The following is a 26,820-nucleotide window of genomic DNA, read 5'->3' on the forward strand; positions in this document are numbered from 1 at the left end:
AGTAGAGTTTATTCACCCCCCTCTAAACTCAACTTCGATCTTCAACAAATAGCTCTTCCGTTGAATACAATAAAACGAGTCACCTATCATAATTGGGCTAAACAAGAGTTGGTTTGGCCCAACAAAACGCATAATGGAAAGCGACTTCATCGGTCTGACCAACTCATACGGTAAAACTGAGTTAAATATATTTAATTATTTGTTTAAAATAATTTCTTGTCATGATAATTTTTTAGTTTAACTAATTTTTATATGAAAACTTCAAATATTATATTGTTATTAAAAATTGAAAAGTTAATTTTTCATAAGACTTTTATGATAATTAATTAAAATAATTATTTAATTAATATAATTTTTGAAATTTTTAAAATTTATAATATTTTATGAGAAATTTTATTTTTTAAACAATGTGTAATATGATTTTTTTCTTTTAACCGTATCGGTTCCATTTCTATTTATCTCGTGGAATCGATTTCGGTTCCCAAAAAACAGAACTGATCTGCTATTTACAGGGCAATTCTGAGTTGCTCAATATTAATCTCACATTCTCATGTGTTTCCTTCCAATCATCACTCAAGCCAATAGGGTATACAAAAATATTATCAAAGAAACAAGGTTCAATATGCTATGATTGATCAACCAACGATTCAACAATAAACGAGGCTCAATATGCTATGATTGATCAACCAACGATTCAATCGATCAAGCATTATAGATTCACATTGACTCATACTATCATTTTAATTTAACTAATACCATATAATTCAAGTAATTCTACAAATGACGTGCTCAGATCACATCAAACAAATGTTACCCCTCGTATGTTGCTCGATAATAACATATCTTATTATTTTTTAAGGCGGTTGGAGGACGACTGATACAATGCAACAATTATATCTTTTTTAAGATATGAAAACTACATACAAATATCAGGTATGCCTGATAACTAGTACATAAGGTGAAACACATCAAGTATTCTTGCAAGTCTCGAGGAGTAACTATCAAATAAAATCTAATATTAGCAAAGAAATTATAATGCAGGGATATTTGTACACACAGCCAATAACTAATTGATCTCTTGAATTACAAAAATTGCAACTCTTACAAAACTTGCCGGTACACCAAGCAAAACAAAGTAGAAGCTGTTTCTTGAAAAAAAGCAACAACACTACTATACAATACACAAAAAATCAAGCCCACTTCCATAACTATAAGGATAAACGAATCATTTCCTCGATCAATCGGCTAAAAACAGATCATCTCACTGATTAGAGGTGAGACAAGGGAACGAAGGAATGGACTGAAGGACCAGCTTTCGACTACTCCTGAAACCAGGAGAAGACATGTGTACACTGTGAGGAGACAAAACTCTCTTCCGGTTGGGAGATACTGACTTGATACAAGGAATAGACGATGATCCTTCTTGAAGAAACTCGGGAATGTCATCTTCTCTAACCATTTGAAGTCGCTTATCTAAGCGTGATGGGATTTGAAAGAAGTTTGGTCTCCGTAGTATTTGACTGGCGTAAAAGCTAGATGAGGAGCTGTTATAAGGGAAAGATGATGCAGGTGTTTTCTTGTTTGATAAATATGGAAGTTGAACTGATTGCCTGGAATTTTATGCAAGGAATGTGGTGTTTATATAGAGTAATAGTATTGATAAGGGTAGCCAAGATAGTGAGTTGAGTGTTTATGTACCTTACGGCCTGTAAAGACGTTGGAGTTGTGTAACCCAAGTTTTGCTCGAGTTCGGTCTTCTGCAGACTTCTGCCGAGCACACTTTTCTCCATGAGGTTTGTTTCATCTTCTTCAGAATCAGCTTCCATGGTTGATAAACAAGGTCCTGATTTTGAAATGTAACAAATGTTTCAAAGTGATAATAACTTTATTTTGGGGAGATCAAAGTTATAATTCTAAATAGGACATGAATTCCTGTTCTATCATTTTTTTAGTATTCGGAATCGGGGACTCTCTCTAGACTCAAAGACCAAATAAATGGCGTCATTCAGGAGACCAAAAACACAGCTGTTGCTTACACCGAATTTGAGAAACCCTCTAACCGGGAATCCACCCATGGTCTTATGCACACCACGAAGTTAAGACGGAGCATTTGTCGTTGCACAAAGACAATGGCAGATAGTAACAATACGTTTCATATGTTTTAAACTCAACTGAAGTGCTTTGTCTCGATTGTTATGATGTGTATGAGACGCAGAACAATTGCTGATCACACGAAAGCAAACATACCAAAGTAAAATATTAGTGCACTTACCGTCCTTCATACCAAACGTGTTTTTACAACGTTCACATCTGCAATTAATGGAGCATCCAACCCCACCCTAACAAAGTTTCATCGTGTCTCAGTACAAAGTAAAGAAATATACGTAAAGTACTGATCAAATAGGCATAAAACGTAAACTACCTGATAGCATTCACAATATTTCTTGAGGCAACCCGATTTTTTGCAGTTGCATCCTCTTTTATGTCTGGCTGAAGCAGGATTTTTGCTCAGGTCTTCCTGTAACGAACAGTTGGACGAAATATGGTAAGGCATCAAATCACCTAGCGAGAAAGATCGAGACGAGCAAAATTTATTAACTAACCCATGATTCGGGCAGGGAATTCGAGGCCTTGATCACCTTGGGAGCAAAAGCAAGGGGGTTTCTTGTTTCAATCTGCTTTCGGGTTGCAAGGACAGTGTCTGTATGGACAGGTTTGTTGAAGCAATCTATACATGCACATGGCTCCATGCAGAAAATGCCAGCAGCAAAGCATTCACAGTACCTGTGTCGAGAAGATTAATTAAATAAAAATATTGTGAACACAGGGTAATATTCGATTGCAAAATGTTTGCCGTTGGAAGAAATGGAGAATATTTCAAGAACTTACAGTTTTAAGCATTTTGACTTCTTGCAGTTACATCTTTTGCAGGCTTCACCATCTCCTGGTCTTTCCGACCTACACCTGAGAATTTATTTCGTCTTGTGGAAAATCCCAGAAACAAAATTCTCTGAATTTGTGAAAATCTACCAAGAAAAACTTGATATTTTCTAAAAACACAGAATCTCAACTATAACTCGAACGATTCGCTATGCCAGAAAATTTCTAAAAACACATAAATGAACAAACAAGCACGCATACCTTTTCCTCTTTGGACTATTTTGATTGATCTCTTCAGCTGCCATATATCCAGATACCTGGCCATCATCTTCCATAGGCAAAACAACATTTTCGAGAGTATTACTTTCCCGTTTCAACGAGGCAAAATCCGATGTATAAGTTTGAAATTCTTGATCAGCAACCGAGGAATTAAAATTGACAGATAAGCAAGATCCAATCAGTAATCTCCGAGAATCAGAAGCTTCATTCTCGTCAATTTTGTAGTCCTTGTGAGCTGCTGCAAGACCATTTAGGTGCAGGCCCGTGTTACGTAAAATACACCCGGAAGACTCGTTTTCCATATTAATTGATACCAAATGCTGGTCACTTAAGAAAGTACTGCCAGCTGATTGTGGCAACATGGAAGAATCAGAACCACCAATGTCGTCCAAATGGTTCATTTGGCTTTCTGGCGCCCCAAAAATGAGACAGCGTCTTCTCATTCCATGGTAAGAAACGGAAATCTGCTATAAGAATAGGTTAAAGAAATTACATTCTAAAGAGAATATCTTAAATTTTCAAGAAACATGGGTAGGCACATCACATGTCTTATATTCAAGGGAAAACATATTCAAATACATCAGTTACAATGGCCAAGCAACATCAGATGCTTGGAAATGAACCTTCAGAATTGAAACTCATGATACCTGAATCAAAATTTAGTAGAACTAATTTTGAGTCAGAGTTCAAGCACTTAATTCTTTTACCTCGTTATCCTTCTTTTCATTTGAATCGATCCTCGATGAAGTAAATATATCATGGGGCTCAGTTATTTCCAAAACCTCAATTTCTTCATCAGGCAGAGTAGCCATATTCTCTGCTTCACTTCCTTCTCTGAACATTGCTCCTAGATCAGTTGGTTTATTGTGTAACAATTTATGGTTTGGTGATTCAAATTTTAAAAGATGGGGATCATCAAATATCAGATTCTCCCAACCACAAGATACGACTTCTTTATTTTGATCTGTTTGGCATATCTCCTCAAGATTCGCTTCATTTTCACATAAATCCATTCGAGAAGGCTTCTGTATGAATGGGAAAAGTGTTGGTGAATTTGTAGAGCACTCTTCCATTTGTTCGACTTTAATATCACACCTAGGACTGCTGCACTTATAATCAAAACCATGTGCAAATTCTGCACCAATCTTTGATATATCATAAGATGGATCATCATCAATTTCACCAAGAAATATCCTGGAATCCGGATTTTCTTCTTGTTCTCCCAATTTCTCAGAAGTATTCTCAGCCATCCTGTTTGTTAGCACTGTGCTCCCATCATCAGAAGAAAACTCAAACTTTGATGAATCTGAAAGCTGACGCCTGGAAACAAGGAAATGTTTAAACAAGATAGGCTTGCCAGGGACATTATACCAAAGGAGAAAATATGTAATATTATGATCAATAGGACAAATTACCATCGAAGAAATCTAGATCTCGAGAGTGAACCAACATGAGGGGAAGTAAAAATGGACGGAAGAGACGTAAAAGTAAACGGATTGATCGTCTGAGTCATATGTATGGACTTAACTGGCTTGATAGGCGAAAGACTGTTGAGAAAATCGAAAATGGGAGACTCCTGCATGCAATATGGATGTCGGATCATTGCCAAAAAATTGTACCAGACAAAACCATATTGGAAGGCCATTAATATATACATCTCTTTTAATTTGCATTCTTACAACGAATGAAACAACAAAAGCAAGAATATGCTGACAGTAATACATGCAAATCTGAGAAGACATATTTAATCGAATATCACTGTGATTGATGAAGCCAGGAAATCGATTTTTTAATCTTCTAAGCGCCTTAATTATGGACAGTTGAGAGATGTACAAGAATGTAGAATAAGGAATTAAATAATAAGGATCATAAAACAGATCAATCTAAAACCGAGGAAACATAACCAGTTTGCTAAAATATGTCAAGAAAGCTAAAACATTACAATAACTCAGACCAGATTCTCCAAACATATGGAGAAAGCAAACATTATAATCAACTAAAATCCCTATTGCCCAACACCAAGAACTAATGAAAAACACTGCCAAACAAAATAAAAAAAATTCGATTCATAAACTATGCCTGAAAAACATGTCAAAAGAAAGGACTTTCACCAAGCATATGAATTTATTTCTCATAATACTCTTCCATAAGCCGAAATTTGAAAATATGACCAACCAAGATAACATTGCTACACTTGTATTGAAACTCAATCACACAAACTAACCACACAAACAAATAAATAGATAAAAAACATATCGACATAATCTGGGTAACATGCATAACTGATCAAAGACCAAAGAACACCATATTTCCAGGAACAGAAAACAAAAACCTGCCACAAAAATTACTCAAAACCCACTTCAGAATTCCAAATTCAACCGAAGGACAAACCCATCAGCAAAAATGAACCATACGTCCATACCAACAAAAGAAGCAATCTTTAAGACCCAAAAGCAAAATCAAACCTCATATTTGGTATAGCAATTCTTACTCCTCTCTGGAGTGTCCATCGCTATTAACACCCTTCTCCCCTTCACGCTCACTCTGTTCTATGTTCACTATTTCTCAGGTCTCACCACCATGCGCCGAGTTCTTCTGTATATATATACCAGTGTATTGTATATATCTATGTCTATCCCTTTTTTAAGGCCCTGTGTTTAGTTCGCTTCATACCCACACAAAATTAATGCAATAGTCCCTCGCAAGACAGAAAGAAACAAAAAGGGTCAGATCGAAGAGGATCACATTCAAGAAGAAGCGGGAAACAGGCTGAAGAGTGCAGTAACTCTGTAATATCGTAACAGAATTTTTATCGAGAAATGCACGGACACGGGGGAGAAATCCTCTACTACAATTCTGTTCTAAGGGATTATATATTTTACTCAAACAACATCGTTCGCAAAAATTATTAAAAATTGAATACGTTAAATATCATATATGAACAAAAGAAAATTTATTATTGGTTAAAAATTTGATTCATCAATTTTTTTTTAAAGAGTAGTCTCTTGAGACAGTTTCACGAATCTTTATCAGTGAGGACTCACAATAAAAAGTAATATTCTTAGCATAAAAAGTAATATTTTTTCATGGATGACTCAAATAAGAGATCCGTCTCACAAAATACGATCCGTGAAACCGTCTCATATAATTTTTTGTCATTTTAAAAAACAAATCAACAATAAATTGTATCTTAAATACGATAAATGATTAAAATATTGATGATTTTTAAAATTAAAAAATAGATGAATGGAATGTTTTATATGTGATTTATTCTATTTTATTTATGCATGATGTTTAATGCATTCCAAACGAAACTTATTTGAATAAAGAATAATACTGATTTGAAACACTAAATGTAGCATAAAATTTCGTCCCAAGACCCGACCTGATCACCACACACACATTCTACACACTAGTAAAATATACGCACATGTTGCATGTGTTATTATTATTTTTAATTTGATCAAATAATACTAAACAATTTACACAAAATTATTTTCGATTTAGAAGAATTGTTTGATTTTAAAGAGAATTTTTATTTATATTTTTTTCTATGTAAAATATGGAGTGACTTGAGGAGGTTTTTAGTAGGGTGAGAAAGATGATTATAGAATTAAATATATTGGTGTCCTCTAAGATAGTTACTCTAAGGATCTCACACTTAATAATATAGGAGTGTGCCTCATGTGAGACCGTCTCACGGATCTTAATCTGTGAGACGGGTCAATTCTACCCATATTCACAATCAAAAGTAATACTTTTTCATGGATGAACCAAATAGGAGATCCGTTTCACAAATATGACCTGTGAGACCGTCTCACATAAATTTTGCCATAATATAGTATACATAAACCAAAAATTTTAGTTAAACCGCTGAAAGATGGAGATAATACATCATATATATAATCTCTGATCTTTTGAGAGAATTTTATATTCGACTCAGTTAAATACAAAAGAATTGTTATAAACAAAATGAAAAGAGAGAATATCAAAAAAATGTTTTAATTATAACTGAGAACTTTACAAATAGGCATAGCAATAAAATATGATTGAGATATTAATCTTAACCAAAAATTTATTATTATAACCATCTATATTTAACAATAATCAAGTTATTGCACCGACACTAACAAATTTTTCCTTTCATTTCATTACTTAAAATATATATTATATTGTTTCAAAAAATATATGAAATAAAAGTGAAATATCTCTTTTTATAATGTTTGTCTTTTATATTATCAAATTTCAGTTTTAATCTGTTATATTTAATTTTTTACTTTTTTTAAAAAAGAATTATTTTTTTACATGTTGGTGACGCTGATACGACGCCAACATAATTATGATATAAATAATGTCACATCAACATTAACAAGAAAAAATGACTATAAAATTTCCAAAAACAATTGAAACATACAAGATTAATATATCGAAAAATTTGACAATATAAGAAATCAAAATCGGAGAGAGACATACATATATACATACATAATCAAAAGAAACCAAAATCGCAAGGAGAAATTAATTTAGGCTCACATCATCTTAAAAGAATTACCAATCATTTTTATAATATTTGGTGTGTGTCATGGACTAGCATTAAATTGAGCACATATTTTATGCAATTTTAGAGAACCTCCAACCCAATACTTGTGAAGGTTCGCTCGAAACTCAACTACATTAATAAATGAAGACTTCAATTAATTTAATATGGCCAAAATTTCCATAAATAATACGAATCCTCCACACCTAATATAGGCAACCAACATAAATCATATGACTTACACACACAATTTCTTCAATGCATCATCCCAAGTCTCGTGAACTACTTACATAATTCATTTATTGTCACACCACACCTCATTATTAATTACTAACAAAATTTATAATTAAAAAAAATATTAATTTCGGACACCATTTATTATGCTTCATGCATTAAACAATTTTGATGTGATGAAATCTATAATTTACATGAAGAACGTGAATAGATTTCTTGAAATTGTTGTGGTATTTATGGATGCGGATCATATTTTATCTGCTGCGACAATTAGGTTTCAATGTGATAGATATACAGATTATTATATGGCTTATAAAGACTGATAAAAAATCCTATGAGACGGATATCGGATACGACCATTGTATGTATGGACTGAGTCGATCTGTCTCATGGATATAAATTTATGAGATCTTCTATCTCACAAGAGATATATCTAAATCTTTTTTTTTGTTCAATAATTTTTTTATGTAAAAAGTCAAGAGATTATATTAAAATGAAAAACTATATAGATTATTTTTTTGATAGTTTTTATAAAAAAATTGATTAGGTCTCATGTGAGACCGTCTCACGGATCACAATCTGTGAGACGGGTCAACCCTACCCATATTCACAATAAAAAGTAATACTCTTAGCATAAAAAGTAATATTTTTCATGAATTATCCAAATAAAGATCCGTCTCACAAAATACAACCTGTGAGACCGTCTCACACAAGTTTTTACCAAAAAAAATATGGTGTTTCGTAATAAATTTTGGGTGATGAGCGATATGCTCATTAATTTAAAAATAAACTTCATTTGGATAAAGATTGAGATAATTTTATATAATAGTGAATTTATAATTATGTTTCTCACTAAAATTAATTAGTATAGATGTGCATACTTAATAATAATAGTATTGATAATATAGTCACGAGATAGTATGTATATTTGTGTAGGTTTTCCAATCCTACTCATGCAAGCATCACTGCATGACTAGAAATCTCAGCATATATCAGTTTAGATACATTTCAGATCCTGCTCGAGCACTTCATGTTAAATCTGAGTAGGATCTTGATATTCTCAAAAAAACGATATTAAGTTTTTTATACATGTCAAGATCTTGACGTGTAAGTAGTTTTTGTACATATATGATCGAACAAATCGTGAAATTGATCCGATCATGAAGAAACAAGATTAAAGTGTACCTGTGTATTAAGATGTTCGAGTTGCATACATCACCACAATTTCACTTGACATTTATCGTAATGAAAAACGGCTTAGGTAACAGTGCCTGCATTATCATTCATGCCTTCGGTAATATGCGACGAAATCAGAATCTAGAACACTGACTCGATGGAACCAATGGGCTTTATGCACTAAAAAGCCCAAAAAAGAAAACTATTAAATTTTCAAAGGAACAAAGTGTAGAAAAAGATAAAGCAAAGTCAAAGGAGGTAAATTTGTAATTTATTTATAAATAACATTTCTTATCCACTTTCAAGAATATTTTAAATTTCTAAACATATTTATTTATCTTTTCCTTTATTATTAAATTTTTAGACGTTATACAAAACTACTTTTGGTTTCTTGGTGTAAACACCTTTTAAATACAAAAAACACCTCAAAAAATTACTAAAACACTCAATTTTTATGTTATAAAAAAGTATCATAAATGTTAAGATAAAATTAGAATATGAGTTTTGATTATCGCAAAATAAAATGATTTAATTTGGTCAAAATTAATTAATGCAGATATTTGAACAAAACTGAACTAACAAAGACTATCGATAATTCGCCTCAAGCGATATGACCATTAAGCTGACAAAGTGCAGTTAAACTGTGCTGATACAAGATGAAATGGACGGAAAATTCGATGCTGCCCGTGCAGGCACTGCCTGCACGGGCAGATCCAAGGGCCAGAAAATTTCTGGCCCATTTTATTTTATTTTTTTAAAAAAATTTCACCCCCCATGATTGAATCTTGACCCTTGATTGGGTGTGGGGGCACTGCCCCCACACCCAGGATCGACTTTACCGAAATGGACATACATGAATAGACAATTTGAACTATCTAATTTAACCGATATGATGCACATCAATAGTAGTTCAATTCTGAATAAAGTTGTTTGCATTATTCTATAGCAGAACAATCAGTTTGCAAACTGATATAACAACATTCTATAAAGATAACAGACAATTATCTCCAAGTATATTTCTAAGTTATAAATCAAGACAAAACAAAAGACATGTCGGTTACCTATTTCAGCTAGTGTCCAATAAATTTGAATTAATCGTTACTATTTTCAGAAACATGACAAGGAAACGTCGCACCCTCTGCACAACTGTCGGCTACCCAATAAATCTATGAGTACTGTATATATTTATTGAAGTTGGTGACCAACACCAACAAAAAGAAATGCATCAAAATTGAAGAAGACTACTGATTCATCGATTATCATTGACATTCCTCAAATTCTCAGTATCTCTCAAACATGTTTACTTTAAGTTGATTTGTACACACACAAAGTTCCATCAGATCAATTAAGAATCATATTGTGCACACTTTGTTTCTCAAAAGATTTTTTCAGAACATATTGAGTTAAGAGAATAGTTTGCAGGAGTTTTAGCTCAAAGGGTTTGTGAACCAAGCTGAAGTGAGTTTATACTAAGGGTTGCACCAATCAAATCTTCTAGTGGAATTTTTCCGGAAACAGAACAAGGAAAGACGTAAAAACTTAGTCTTAGAATTTCCATAAACAAATCATCGCCTCTATTTATTTTCAGATATTTTATGTGCAGAATAAGTTTTTATCTTAAACGATATGTCGCACTTTAATATATCACATGTACTTGGTACTTTAAGCTATTTCCAAACTTAGTATTTTAGTATCTCGTTTTACTTTGTTTGATTGTAATATTAACTTGAGTTTTTAACACGGTTTAAATTTTGCATTATTTGCTTAACAATTATTCACATCCCCTCTAAAGTGTCACTTTAGATCCTAACAAGTGGTATCCGATAAGTTTTATTTCGATATCTGAATATCTGGTATACTCGCATGGCTTCCTTTAACTAAATCTCTGTGTTTTCTACAGAATATGATGGCGGAAAAATTTGAATGTATGCAAATCTATCATATGATGACATGTGATATGTCATCACAGATAAACCAACAAAGATAATGAAAGCAAACACAATTGTTGTAACAGAATGTGCTCATCAAATTGTAGAAAAGCCAAGGATATTAGCATTGCTGAAGAAAAAAAATCCAAACTGGATAATGTGGCCAAAGATACCTTTATAAAACATTATATAAAAATATGTTTAATAAACTTAAAACAAGTTCAAATACCAAAGAAATCAGGAAAAAACTAACTAAACTTTGTGAAGGAATTAACCAGACTAAGGAAAATAAGTTGATGGTGGGCATTCAAAAGTTCGGTAATATCAAGATGAATGCTGGAGATACGATGAATGAATTTGATGAAAACAACATAGTAATCGAGCTGCAAGCTCTTGTGAAGACCATTGTCATGCGAGAATCAAAAAATCTGAATGAGCTAGAGTTGCATGATCGGTTTACTGATATGAAGGTTTATGAGTTTGAATTGAGAACCAGAAATGAAGAAGAACCATCAACCTCTCATCCAAAAAAGCTCTTGTGGTAGAAAAAGAATCTCCATCAAAGTTTGTTGAGTTGAAAAACTTAGCAACGATGTCTTGTCACTGCTTGTAAAGAAATTTAAAAAAATTATGAGGAAGAATCATACGAACTTTCAAAATTCCTATAAGAAAAATTTTTACAAGAAAGAGTCAGATTCTTCTGATCAAACTTGTTATAATTGTTGAAAAACATACGACTTCATTAATGACTGTACCAAACCGAAGAAGGATGAAAATAAGTCATCTAAAAGGAGGACAACAATTGAGAAGAAATCCTTTGGGGAAAAAAGAGAGCAAAAATTGTTTCCAGCCAAAGAGATCAACATCAAGTGAGCTGGTTCGGATCCGGAGACCACCAGCTCAGAAGATCCATCCAGTGAGATCGATTGATGAGGAGTGAATCAAGTACCTAATGGAAAATGATGACTTTGAATCTAAAAATGATGAGGTATTTGGCTTTACCTTAGAGAGTTCACACAAGATGACTTAATCATTGCACTAAATGAAATTGTCATAGAGTACAGAGCACTTTCGCAGTCGTTTGATGAAGTCAGAGCAGAAAACAAGTGTCTGATAGACAAGTTTGTAAGCTCAAGTTGTGAACAACTTAATAAGCTAAATAGTATTAAGACCGAAATTACTATGCTAATGAGCGAAAATGAAAATATTTTATTTGAATTCCAAGTAATAAAGATTGAAAATTAAATATTGAACAATTTGGTCAACACTTGAACAAAGTTCTCTGTTTCACTTTGAAAACTGCATGAAGGTCAAAAGCAAACTGGTGACAAATCAGTCTTAGGCTTTGATATATGGTAATGGTTACAACACTTCTGAAACAAATACTCAGTTGTGTTTAGAGAAAGACATATCTAAACTCATAGATTTTGTCATATCCAACACAATATATGAACATTTATAGCCATAAAAAATTTTTGTTAGTAAGTTTATCAAAAGAACAAATAAATGTATCGTGGGCTTGGGTATGTAAAACCTAAGAGTTATAAGTCAATTTGGCTCAAAAACTTACTAAGGAAGAATGTATGACCCTCAATCCAAATTAATCTAGTTTGATAAGAGACATATCAAACAGAACTCTATGAAGGTTAAGCATAATCATTACTAAAATAGCAAACTAGTTTAGAAGAGATATATGTTTTCTGATCCGAAGGAAAGGCCTAAATAGGGTCTTGTTAAACATTCACCACACGACATCAATAAGATTTCAACATAAACATACACCATATTGGAGACACACAATGGAAACTATGTTAGGATAATTCAAGCGTGGTTCTGAAAAGACTAATATGATCTGCACTAGAAGAGATATGAGTACCAAAATTTATTTTGATATGTGATTTCAGGTAAGTCTTACTGAGCTATTAAAGAAGTTCATCTGATATTAGACATTGGATGTTCAAGGCACGCGACAGGAAATTGAAAAATGCTATATGAAATCATTGATTATCTAGGTCTCAAAATCACATATGTAGATGATTCAAAGGGTAAATATGTGGGTAAAAGTAAGATTATCCATAATAATATTGCCATTAATGATCTAATTTTGGTTGAAAATATCGATTATAATTTAATTAGAATAAGTCAATTATATGATATTGGATACATTGTGGAATTTCATAAACACACTTGCACTATCAAGAATCTAAATGGTAAAACCATGCTGATAGGTAATAGGACCGGTAATACATGTAAAACAGATTGATATGTTGAAAAACATTTGATCCAACATGCTTTATTGATATTAATACTAGTAAGAATTGGTTATGGTGCAAAAGGTTAAATCATTTGAATTTTAAGATCATCGCTAATTTGAGTAAGAACAACTTAGTATCCAGACTGCCAAAGATTGATTTATCAAACGAAAAGATATGTTCAGCATGTCCGATTAGAAAGCAAGTTAGATCAACCTTCAAAAGCAAAAGATGTACTACATCAGCTCGCTGTTTGTAACTGCTCCATATGAACTTGTTTGGTCATATATAAGTAATGAGCTTAGGGAGAATGAAGTACACCCTGGTGATCATCGATTATTTCTCAAAGATATGTACAAGTTATCTTTTTGAGTTCCACAAATCAGAACAGTTCTCAACTTATAAAGATCCTAAAGCGCTTATATAATGAGAAAACCCTTGTGGTCGACAGAATTAAAATTGATCGAGGAACTGAGTTTACCAACATATTACTTATAATATATATGGAGGAAAATGGAATCAAGCATGAATTCTCTGCTACTAGATCACCTCAGTAGAACGGTGTTGCTGAGAGAAAAAAGATAATACTCAAGGAAGCAGCTCGAACCATGTTAGAATATTCTGGGATATCAAAACACTTTTGGGCTAAAGCCATAAACAACGCATGTTACATGCAAAACTGATGGATGATCAACAAAAAAGCATGGACAGACACTTTATCAAATCTAGAATGTCAATCAACCTGAAATATCATATTTCCCAATATTTGGTTGTAAAGTGTTTTATTCATAACAATGATAAAAAAATCATTTAATTGCTTCTGATGTAAAATCAGATACTGGAGTACTCTTAGGACTCAAATGTTATCGTGTTTTCAATAAAAAGAACTCCAACTGTTGAAGAAACAGATCATGTAATATATGATGAATCATCTGTTGTTCCAAATGCACACAATGCGCTCTTGAACGATATTACAAATAGAATGGAAATAACTAATTTTCAATGTGAAAGTGACGATGATAAACAATTGATAAGATCAAACAATTTGCATCATGAACCTAACATTTCTATCAATCAAGCTGATGAGGACATTTAGATAATACTTGAAAATCAAGGTGAAGAGACAATTGATCAAGATGATAAAGTTCAAAATCAAACTGGGCATGTTCCAGAATCAGTTGATCCAATTCAAAAACGAGATCCTTCTACTAAAAATCCAAATCCTCTTGGACCATGCTATCGGTCGAATAAAAATTACCCAGCTGAGCTGGTCATAAGTAACTTGTAAGCTCGATTAAGAACAAGGAAACAAATAATCGATGAATTTTTGCATGTTGTCTTTATCTCACAATTAGAATCTAAGAAGATTGCTGAAGCTTTAATTGATTCAAATTTGATAGATGTTAAGCAAGAGAAATTAAATCAATATGATATAAACAAAGTAATACATCTAGTTCCCAAAACATCAGATCAATATTTCATAGGTATCATATGGGTTTTTAAAATAAATTAGATGAAAATGGTAATCTAATTACAAACAATGTCAGATTAGTTGCACAAGGATACAAGGAAGAATAAGAAATGTATTTTGATGAATAATTTGTACATGTATTCAGATTAGAAGCTAATATGATATTTTTTGCTTATATTGCTTTTAGAGACTTTAAAGTGTGTAAGATGGATGTTAAAAGTGTATATTTAAATGGATTTTTATAAGAAGATGTGAATGTAGAATAACCTCCTGGATTTGTGAATCATGTATTGCTTAATTATGCGTTTAAAATAGACAAAGCCTTATACGACTTGAGCAAGCTCCTAGAGCTTGGTATGAAACCTTATCCAAATTTTTAATTGATATCGAGTTAACCATCGGAACAGTTGATAAAACTTTATTCAAATTCAATAAAGGAGATCACATTTATCAGTTCAAATTTATGTTGATAATATTAGTTTTGGGTCAATTAACCCCAAACTCTGTGAAAAGGTCTCCAAGCTAATGTAGGAAAAGTTTAAAATGAATTTGATGTGTGAGCTGACATTCTTCTTCGTATTACAAGTAAGAAAGCTTGATAATGGAATTTTCATAAATCAAGCTACATATACCAAAGAACTTTTCAAGAAATTTGGAATGTAGAAATGTTATGTAACTACTACACCTCTGAGATCATCAATCAAACTAGACAACGATGAAAGTGGACTGACATGTTTTCTTACATGCGACCGTATATACGCTCATTTTATTTCATAGACTCTAGTTACTATTTTCTGATCATATTCACCATCAAATTTTCGTATAAAAAATTTATTGGCCTCAAATTTTTCTAACTCTCGAAAAATGTCTTCCTATACCAGCAACGCTCTTCAAATCAACTTTGATGGAGTTTATCAGCTGTTGGATAATAGCATGGTCACCATGTTCAAATCTATGGAGGCTATCGACTGAAAGGATTCCGTGTAGTGCAAACTACCTCTAAGAGGAGGGCTTATCTCAGTTATTAGCTTTACAAGTTCATGGATGAAGCTATAAACTGGACAATAAGTGAGCAGACAATCTCCATCAACCAACATTTCTTCACATAGATCTTTGTTCTACCCACAGAAGGAATTATAGAATTCAATAGTCTTTCAATTGCATTCATTGAATAAATGAAGGTGAAGTTCTCATTGCATGGTGCCCCTCTTATATCTTTCAGCAAGAAGAAATAGATGAAGATCTAGTACAGGCTAGTCAATGATATTGTGGCCAAAGTTGGGTCATTTGATGGTTTCACCATAGAGCGGCTGGAGATGATGATATCTATCACTAAAGAGACAAAAATAAACTGGTCTGCCATTGTGTACAACATTTTGATAGCCATGTTCTCCCTTCCAGGCAAGCAACATCACTCCATCTCCCTCCCTGCACTCTCACTAGGTGCTTACTGAAAATTCCATTGTCGTATAAAAGTCAAATAGCATCAACTCGCATGATGATTTTCTCAAAGTCAATAAGGAAGTGGTCGGAAAGAATAAGAAGAAGAATAGTTAAGCACAAACTGGTGGTTGAAGTCTCTGAATCAGAAAGGATTGATTCAGATCAAGAGAAGCTCTCATTAACAAACGTTTTCTCCCCATCTCTTGAAAAAAAGAAGAGAATTAAGAAAAATAAGATGATGAAAAACTTCTATGAACCCATCAGACTAGCTCTCATTCCAACTGTTCCAATAAGCAAAGTTTTATCCGGTTTCAAATTTTTTGAAACCAACACCACTTTTTTTACCTCATATTGACTCAAAAGAAAAAGGCAAGGGCATTCTAGTAGAACCAGCCAAGCCGTCGTCAGCAGTTCAAACCAAAATCGATTTGGCAATGCAAGAAGTGGAAAACAAAGTACAATCTCAGCTTAATAATTTTGATAAGTGGGTGCCCAAAAGAAAATTTGGAAATTACTCGAAGATCAAAACTCTAGAGAAGTTAGATCAAATGATCACTCAAGAGAATCAAATTTTTGGAATGGATCGAGAATGTGATCCCGGAAACAATAAAAAGAAGATAAATTTTAGCAATGATGCTAATAGAAAGTGGTCTGAGACTACTTTTAACCAAGAAAAGGAAGAACTTCAATCCACATGACCCAACAACTTATGATGATTCTGCAGTCATAAGTCAATTGGAGATGGATGCGCATGGGCTGTCCATGAGAGTGAAACTCATGAGCACAAAACTAAAGTTGTCCCTTCCTATTGAAGAATTTCAAGAAGAAATCCCATCAGAACAGATGGATTTAGAGCAACATACTAAATAGTTAGAACAATCAAAAGAACAAATTTATCATCTCAAGAGCTGATGACTGATTATGTTCCTTCTCAAGTTTCAACGGTTCAACAAATAGCTGTTATATAGATTGAAGAAGCTCTTACAGATCAATCTCCTCCAAGAGATTGGGAACCCCATATATAGATTTAAGAATCTCTTACAGATCAATCTCCTCCAAGAGATTCTGAACCCCAATAGCAATAACAAAATAAAAAGCTCATATTATTTCCATCTCACAACAACCTAAAATTGATCAACAATTTGGTGGAATGAATGTTGAAAAAACTCAAGTGGCTTTTCAATAATCTGAGGCACTTCAGAAGCTCCTTTGACCACAATAGCAAAAGTGCTACCGTCCCTTGACAACAATGATTGCCCCTAAACTAGTTCAAGTCTATGCTCCCCAGATTACAGACTCAACAATTCTCATTACCTTTCCTCTAGGAACAAGTTGTGACAGTAGAGTCCGCATTTGATCCTTCCTCGCCAGTTCCACCACAACAACCAGCAACATAACAAGAAAAAACTTCTCAGCATATACCATCTATTAATGATCTCATATTAAATATGTTTCAAGCTCAACCACTTATTACCACCCATAAGTTACCAGCGGAAGAAGCAGAAAAAAAACTTCTTTATATAAAAGGACACCTCCGTTGAAGAAATCCCTGCTGACCGTGAACCTATATTTGATCCATATTTCAGTTCACAACAGAATTTAATAGAAATCGAGTTGCCTCTAAACTCGTATGTGCAATCACATCCAAAGTTTCAAGAATTTGATCTAGGTGACCCTTTGCAGATGATTATGCTCCACAAAATATGAATTTGGTTAATCAAAATATTTCAAACATTCAGAATGAGATAGCTGGTCGCAGGATAGATCAAGTGGCAACTACTTTAGATATTGAACTCTTCAAGTCCAAGATGAATGCTCATTTTCACTGAAGTCATGAAAGTTTGTGTATCGACACATGATCCAAATATCTGACCTCAAATCATCGAAGATCAAATGATGATATAGTCTGCAGGATTGACAAGCACGAAACTGTGCTGACAGGACACATATAGACTCTTGGCAAGCAGATTTCTGAAGTTGTTCACTACCTTCAAAGAGGGAAGGGGTAATGTCAAAAAGAATAAAACGCCCAAAGAATCAGAAAAATCCAAGTATTGTTCTCGTTGTCTCAACACAAGAAATCACTTGGTTGTGGTCAAGAAAGTTCTGGTCGTGGTGGTCATCACGGTAGCTCAAGTAGAGGATATAGGCCAAACCACTCTTATCATCAAACATTATGCAGAAGATAGATCAAGATACATAAATTTATTTTGTTTATATTTTACTTTTGATTAATCTTGCACAATATTACTTGCATAACAATTTAGTTTTGACATAACCAAAAAGAGAAAATAGTTAAGATAAATTCTGAATTTAAGTTTTGGTGCTCACAAATTAAACTCATATGACTTGGTAAAAATTAATGAATACAAATCTTTGACCAAAACTAAACCGACAAAGACTATCGGTGATATGCCTCAAGCAATCTAACCATCAAGCTAAAAAAGTGCGGTTAAACTACATTAATAAAATATGAAATGGATATGCAAAAACAGACAATTCGAGGTGTCCAACTTAACTGATCTGACGCACATTCACATTAGTTCAAGTCTAAATCATAAATCATGTTGTCCGCATGATTCTATAGCATAACAGATCATATCGCATACTGATTTGACAACATTCTCTGAAGACAATAGATAATTATATCTAAGTATATTTCTATATTTGTCAGGCAAGACAATACAAAAGATCCGTTTGTTACCCCTTTCAGCTAGTGTCCAAGAAATTTGAATTAACTGTTACTATTTTTGGAAACACGTCAAGGACATGTGGTACCTTCTGCACAACTGTCGGCTACCCACTACATCTTTGAGTAACATATATATTTATTGATGTTGGGGACCAACACCTATATAAGAGGATGCATCAGAATTGAAGAAGACTACTGATTCATTGTTTGATTGAAATATTAACTTAAGAAGTTAACACGATTTAAATTTTTTCTTTTTTTTGTTATATTTGCTTAACAATTTATTTACTATTCTTTGTGTGTTTGGTTGAGTGGATTAAATAAGGATAGATTAATAGTCAAATATTTATCGTTAAAATTTTAAGATGTTTTAATAATCATTTTGACCCGATTTAAGATCAAATTTTATTAATCAAATAGTTATCTATAAAATTGGATCTTAAACCGGGTCAAAATGATTATTAAAACACCTTAAAATTTTAACGATAAATATTTGACTATTAATCTATCATTTTTTAATCCACTCAACCAAACACATCCTTACATTTAATCCTAACAATAAGAGTCTATTTTATTAAATTGGTATTATCTATAACTAAATATCTTATCAACTTTCAAAAATATTTTAAATTTTTAAAAGTATTGATTTATTTTTTTATATATTATTAAATTTTTAAATAAAAATAATTAATTTGAAAAAAACAAAACAAAAGTTATTATATTTAGACAATTATTTCTAATTGTGCAAAAAACGCTAGTGTATATAACACAAACAGACAAACACAAAACGAGAGATCGTTGGAAAAGAATAATAACATTCGAGATGCATTTCCAAAATTTACAGAGATAATTTGTCACAACAAGATGTGACCTCAAACATATAGCCTAGGTATGAATTTTCAAAATAATTCGGGTTCGTCTATTTTTTTTTAGTTTTCGGGACAATAATCGTTTCTCCCTCGAGAAATATTTTATATGAGATAAAATGTATGCTTGATTTTATTTGGTCGACTCTCGCAAATCTAAGGTTGATATCAATGACAGTATATTTATTTCATATTTACTCCTCAATAGTTTTTCTTTTAAAATCACATTTATAATTTAATTTGACGGCATAAACTATTTGGAACTCTTACTGCAATATGATCGAACTATCTCATAATGGACAAGTCTAAGGCCTTGAAAGGAATTGTTGATTCCACATTTTATTGATATTTTATTTTTGCATTTCTAGATAACATAAATGATTTGTTTCCTTAGAAATAGATACTCATTTTATGGGATGATTTATAGCATGAGGGAAAATATCTATAGGATAGACCATATCTTGAAAAGAGTTTGATTCCTTTTTAAACACACTTGTTTCCTTGATTGTAGATGGAGATAATCGTGAAAGATCGTGATGCAGATATAAATATGTGAACATCACCAATCAAAAAAGAAGGCAGGGAGAAGAGTGAGGGCGTATACAAAAATCGTCTTGAAGAAATCGTTTCACGATTTTTTTGGAAAAATTTGCAGATGAAGGGAGGAATCGCTCAGACTGGAATGATACTTCCGTTCTGGTGTATTCAGCATATGTTCAGCTGTAGCGTTTAGTTTTGGGTTAAAAGTTTTCATTTGATGTCATCTAATTCCTTGGCGTGTCAAGGAATTTATGTTTCGTTATTTTCACTAGTATCTGTTTTTGTGTAAACGATTTACATAATCTTCTAGTGAATTTGTTGCCTTGAGGCTTCGCACAAGTATTAGTACTTGTGCATAATTGAATCCTGGTCTCTAGTTACTTTACTCAGTTTATAAGTTTGATCAGTCAATTTCCGCTGCTGTGTTGTGTGCCGTGTTGACAACACCGACCACAACACTTAATTCTGACATGCAAGTTTTTAATATTTATTTCCTGACAATTAATGCACAATAATTCTAACAAGTGGTATCAGAGCCATCACTTGATACACTAAGTGTTTGATTCTGGTTTATTGCTATTTGCAGGAAATACACTAATAGCTCAATGGATTCACTAGGGTCTAACACGGTTTTTAGACCACCAGTCCTAGATGGTTCGAACTATGCTCTCTGGAAAGTCAAAATGAGAGTGTACATCAAATCTATAGAAGAAAGGGCATGGCAACGTGTCTTGGATGGATGGTCCCCGCCAAAGATAGTTGATGGTGATGGAGACAGTCGAAGCAAACCTGAAAGTTCCTGGTCCAATGATGAAGTTATAACCTCGAACTTCAACTCCAAGGCGCTAAATGCGATATTCACCTCCGTGGATATTAATATGTTCAGTCTCATCACCAACTGCATTTCCGCCAAAGAAGCCTGGGATATTCTTCAAAAGCACTGCGAAGGATCAGAGAGTGTTCGCAGAACCAAACTCAGGATGTTGACCTCTAAATTTGAAAGTTTAAGGATGGAGGAAAACGAGACTATTATGGAATATGATCGGAGATTGCGTGAGATAGCAAATGAGGCCAGTAGTCTCGGTGATTCTATGTCAAATGAAAGACTGGTTAGCAAGGTCCTGAGATCTCTTCCTGAGCGGTTTAATATCAAAATCTGTGCTATTGACGAATCCAAGGACACTTCTAAGCTTAATCTGGAGGAACTAATCAGCTCTCTCAGAACATTTGAGATGAATTTAGACCTACAGACAAGGAGTAAAGGGAAGGCAATTGCCTTGCAAACCACCGATGATTCTGTAAACAACCTAATTCAAGAGGCAAATGAGTCTAATCTAGGTGAAGAAACAATATCCTTGATCACCAAGAAATTTGGCGACTACTTGAAGCGGATGAGAGACAAAAAGAAATCTGTGTCTACACTGAAACCCTCATTCATCCCCACTGAAAGAAACAAAACTTTTGTTCCTACTCAAGGAAATTTCAAATCAAGGAATGAAACCCCAGGTCGACCGGAAACAAAGAAACTTGACTCAGTCCAATGCCGAGAATGTTCCGGATTTGGCCACTACGCCAATGAGTGTGCCAATCGGCTTCGGAGGAATAAAATCATGACAGCCACACTGAGTGACGAAGACACTGATGAGGAATATGGTTCCAAGGAAGGAGACGATTGTACCTCTTTTTCTGTTGTTCATCATGATATGTATAAATTGCAGGTTAATCCCCTCGGTGTTGCCACTGGTGTTGCAACACCGGGTCGCAACACCACTTCAAGATCACTATGCCTTAATATCAAATCTCTGGGAAATTTAGGATGTGCAGACATCAAGGAAGCTGATCAAGAAGAACTAACTGTGGAAACTGTCCAGATGATGTACGAAGAACTCTATGATGACTGGCTTAAACGAAATGAGACAAATTCCAAACTCACAAAAGAGAATACTGATCTGAAGAGAAACTTGTCACGTCTTGAAACTTTGCTGAGTAGGAAGGACGTTGAACTATGTAAAGTTAGAGATGAGCTCGAAAAGGCATCAAAAACACTTGCAAAATTCAATGCAAGCTCTTCAAAGCTTGAGACAATGCTGAATATGGGATCGGGGAGTAGGTCTGGTCTTGGCTATGTTGAAAGCACGTATGAGCATGGAGAGTCGTCCAACACCCGCTCGAAGACCACAGTATTTGTGAAAGGAGAAGATTATACTGACTCCTTATCAACAGACATGCCTCCAAAAACTGTGCCCACTCCAAAGCCAAGCGCTGAACAAAAACTGAAGTCAGTTGATTCATCCACTTCATCCCCAAAAGCTCACTCCTCAGCAAGGGCGTCACGAATTAAGAAGCGTGCGTCATCAGCAAAACTCAATAAAAGTAAGTGTAATTTTATCTGCCATTACTGTCATAAGCCTGGGCACATCAGACCATTCTGCTACAAACTGAGAATCGATTACTTGTATTGGCATTCAAATGAAGTGTTGCATAAGGTGTTTCCCAACACCAAGTACAATACTGGAATCAAGAAACCCCCTGCAAGGAAAATCTGGGTACCCAAAACTGTAAATCTATGCAATGTTATTTATACCTCATTAAAAACTAACATTTCAGGAGCATGGTACTTTGATAGTGGGTGTTCTCGTCATATGACGGGATCTAAAGAACACCTCATTGATTATCTTGAAGTTGCAAGTGGTCGGGTGACATATGGTGGAGGTGCCAAAGGGAAAATTGTTGGCAAAAGGACTCTGAATATTGACGAGCTTCGCATACTCCACAATGTTCTCCATGTTGAAGGACTTAACTCAAACCTAATAAGCATAAGTCAACTCTGTGATGATAATTTACATGTTAGATTCAATAAAGATAAGTGTGAAGTCATTAATAATGCAAATGTTTGTGTTATGACAGGAACCCGGTCTGCTGACAATTGCTATCTCGTGGGCGAAGGCGACGAGTGCCGTAATGCCAAGGTAAGCAATTTGGACCTATGGCACCAAAAACTAGGTCATGTAAGCTTCAAGACCCTGAAAAATCTGAGTAAGTATGAAGCTGTAAGAGGTATGCCCAATTTAAGTTCAGATAATACTTATGTCTGTGGGTCATGTCAGAAGGGAAAACAAACACGTGTTGCTCACCCGGTGTTGCAACACTTCGGGACAACACGATGCCTTGAAATCTTACACATGGATCTAATGGGACCAATCGAAGTTGAAAGCCTGGGCGGTAAGAAGTACTCATTTGTTTGTGTTGATGATTTTTCGCGCTTCACTTGGGTAAGCTTCCTTAGAGAAAAATCTGAGACCTTCGATGTTTTTAAAAAACTGCATGCAAAAATAACCAACTTGTTTGATTTAAGAGTGGTTAAAATTAGAACTGATCATGGAAAGGAGTTTGAGAATTCTCACTTTTCATCCCTGTGTGACAAAAAGGGAATAACACATGAGTTTTCTGCTCCTAAGACTCCTCAACAAAATGGAATAGCAGAAAGGAAAAATAGAACCCTGCAAGAAATGGCTCTGCAAGAAATGGCTCGGGTTATGCTTAGCTCCAAAAGTGTGTCAAAACGCTTTTGGGTTGAGGCTTTGAATACTGCATGCCATATTTCGAACCGAGTTTTTTTACGAAGGGGATCTACTATGACCTCCTACGAAATTTTGATGGGAAGAAAACCAAACCTTAAATACTTTCATATCTTTGGTTGTGTTGGCTATGTATTGAATGATCGAGATCACCTTGCTAAATTTGACTCCAAGAGCGATAAATGTCTTTTCCTTGGATATTCTGTGAATAGTAAAGCCTATCGTGTCTACAATTTGAGAACTAGAACAACGATGGAGTCAATCAATGTGGTATTTGATGATCTTGCTGATTTGACAGGGAAATGAAAAGAAGATGCACTGAAGGACTGCTGGAAACTAATACTGGTGCTGAGACTGGTGTTGAGTCAAGTCCAGCAACACCAAGCACAACACCATCTCAGGACCCTACCGAATCTGTGGAAAATGAAGAAGGTGAGGATGATGTGATATTGGATGATGTGAAAGATATCCCCAGTAAAATTCAAAAGAATCACCCATTGTCACAAATTATTGGAGAAGTACATGAGGATGTGCAAACGAGGAAAAAGGATAAGGTGGACTATCGAAAGATGATCGGTCTGGTATGTATGAGCTCCACATACTCTCAGGTTAGTCACTCCTGCTTTGTGTCATTAATTGAACCCAAAAATATAACTGAGGCACTTAAAGATGAATTTTGGGTAAATGCAATGCACTAAGAACTTGAGCAATTTGTGCGCAACGATGTGTGGGATTTGGTACCGAGACCCCCAAATACAAATGTTATTGGAACAAAATGGATTTTTAAAAATAAGACCGATGAATCTGGTAACATTGTTAGAAATAAAGCTCGACTGGTAGCTCAAGGGTATACACAGGTTGAGGGGGTGGATTTTGATGAAACCTTCGCACCTGTAGCCCGTATTGAGTCTGTCCGTCTGTTACTCGCCATTGCTTGTCATATGCATATGAAATTGTACCAAATGGATGTTAAAAGCGCATTCTTGAATGTGATCTTAAATGAGGAAGCCTATGTTAGCCAACCAAAAGGATTTGAAGATCCACATTACTTGGACCATGTCTACAAACTGAAAAAGGCTCTTTATGGATTGAAACAAGCTCCTCGAGTATGGTATGGTAGGTTGGCCGACTATTTGATTAACTTGGGCTTCAAACGAGGTGAGGTTGACAAAACTCTCTTTACACAAAAACTCAAGCATGATATTCTGATTTGTAAAATTTATGTGGATGACATTGTATTTGGTGCATCATCGCAACATCTGGTTGATAAATTTGTACATCATATGTCTTCACAGTTTGACATGAGTATGGTAGGGGAGTTAAATTTTTTTCTTGGATTACAGGTTAAGCAATTACATGATGGAATTTTCATATGTGAATCCAAGTATGCCAAAAATCTGGTTAAAAAATTTTCGAATGATTGCTCCAAACACATGAGAACTCCTATGGGGTCAAATGAGAAACTGTCAAAAGATAGTGTTGCAGACGGTGTTGACAACACCATGTACCGCAGCATTATTGGTAGCCTTCTGTACTTAACTGCCACTCGACCCGATATCATGTTCAGTGTTTGTCTATGTGCTAGGTATCAATCTGATCCAAAAATATCTCATCTTAAAGCCGTGAAACGCATACTGAGATACATTGCTGGGACTTTAGAGTTAGGTGTGTGGTACACTAGAGAAACCAACACCAATTTAGTGAGGTTTTCTGATGCAGACTGGGCAGGGGATCTAGATGATAGAAAGAGTACTTCGGGAGGATGTTTTTATCTAGGAAACAATCTAGTGTCATGGTACAGTAAAAAACAGAATTGCGTGTCACTATCCACAGCCGAATCCGAATATGTCGCAGCAGCAAGTTGTAGTTCACAACTTGCTTGGATGAATCAAATGATAGAGGACTATGGCTTCCATAGTGACAGGATGATAGTTTACTGTGACAACTCAAGTGCGATTGACATCTCTAAAAACCCTGTTCAACACTCTCGAACAAAACACATAGATATAAGACATCATTTCATTCGAGATTTGGTTGAAAAAGTAATAATTCGACTAGAGTTTGTTAGAACTGAAAACCAGCTAGCCGATATATTCACAAAACTTTTGGATTTTGAGAGATTTTCCAATCTTCGGAAGTCTCTCAGCATGTGCGTACAATAATCACACACACGTATTGTCGTCTGTGTTGCCAACATCGGTGACAACACCATTTTTGCATGTCTGTTTTTAAGATGCTAGGCATACTGCATTATCATAATCATTCTTTTTAATTGTGTAAAATCTGAACAGTGAAGGCAATTTCTGAAAGGTACCCTCTGAGTATTCATGCTTCCAGTCAAGTGTTGAGGAGTATATTCGGCTCAATCCAAGGCATCGAGCAGTTGAAGATGTTCATTGAAATTGTGATCCTGTCCAATGTGAAAAAGTGACTTGGATTTTGTGAAGCATAAGGAGAAAAACAGAAAAGAGATAAAAAAAAAAATGATTTTTTAGAAGAAAATGGAAAAAGCTACCTAAAAGAGTCTATTGAAGACTGTTCTTCTAGTGTGGGAGCTACCACTTCTAAATAAAAATAATAATGGAAAAAGCTACCTAGGGGAGTCCATTGAAGACCGTTCTTCTAGAGTGGGAGCTACCATTTCTGAATCAAAAGAAAGTTTTGTGGAAGTATGACTAAACTCAGAGGTGTTGCCAAATGGTGTTGCCAACACCAAGCTCAGAGATAGCACCATTTATACATTGCCTGACATTTTGTTACATTCATCTTACCAAGGCATCATTAGGACATGCATATTATTTGTTGGTTCGTGAAGACATCAAAATAAGCTGGAGATCAGATTTGACAGATAACGGTTGTTAAATTTTTTTTAACCAAGATTTTGAGGATTTGATATGTCTTGTCTTCTGTGGGTTACAAATCGAAGTGGGACATCAGTGGTTCC

The 26,820-nt window shown here is 34.4% G+C and overlaps 2 protein-coding genes across 6 annotated transcripts; one reads left to right on the forward strand and one right to left on the reverse strand.

The window, feature by feature from the left end:
- Window positions 1-1,044: 1,044 nt before the first annotated feature.
- LOC140832925 (protein tesmin/TSO1-like CXC 2) lies at window positions 1,045-5,987 on the reverse strand. Of its 5 annotated transcripts, none has more exons than XM_073197231.1 (10): window positions 5,625-5,987; window positions 4,688-4,735; window positions 3,867-4,479; window positions 3,142-3,626; window positions 2,890-2,964; window positions 2,604-2,784; window positions 2,423-2,518; window positions 2,273-2,339; window positions 1,699-1,843; window positions 1,045-1,610 (listed from the first exon to the last, which is right to left on the reverse strand). In XM_073197231.1, exons 1-10 carry the CDS (start codon window positions 5,627-5,629, stop codon window positions 1,262-1,264), a joined length of 2,064 nt encoding a protein of 687 aa, XP_073053332.1. In that variant the 5' UTR covers window positions 5,630-5,987; the 3' UTR covers window positions 1,045-1,261. The 5 variants fall into 5 exon arrangements, with proteins under 5 accessions (XP_073053332.1, XP_073053329.1, XP_073053330.1 ...); XM_073197228.1 differs by having other exon boundaries at window positions 3,142-3,623; window positions 4,575-4,735; XM_073197229.1 differs by having other exon boundaries at window positions 2,890-2,958; window positions 4,575-4,735.
- Window positions 5,988-11,330: 5,343 nt separating this feature from the next.
- LOC140831346 (uncharacterized) lies at window positions 11,331-24,182 on the forward strand. Its single transcript, XM_073195099.1, has 2 exons — window positions 11,331-11,575; window positions 20,885-24,182. The coding sequence occupies exons 1-2, from the start codon at window positions 11,331-11,333 to the stop codon at window positions 24,180-24,182; spliced, it is 3,543 nt and encodes a 1,180-aa protein (XP_073051200.1).
- The last annotated feature ends 2,638 nt before the right edge of the window (window positions 24,183-26,820 follow it).

This window comes from Primulina eburnea, chromosome 5 (genome assembly GCF_022965805.1).
Source record: "Primulina eburnea isolate SZY01 chromosome 5, ASM2296580v1, whole genome shotgun sequence".
Lineage (NCBI taxonomy): Eukaryota > Viridiplantae > Streptophyta > Magnoliopsida > Lamiales > Gesneriaceae > Primulina > Primulina eburnea.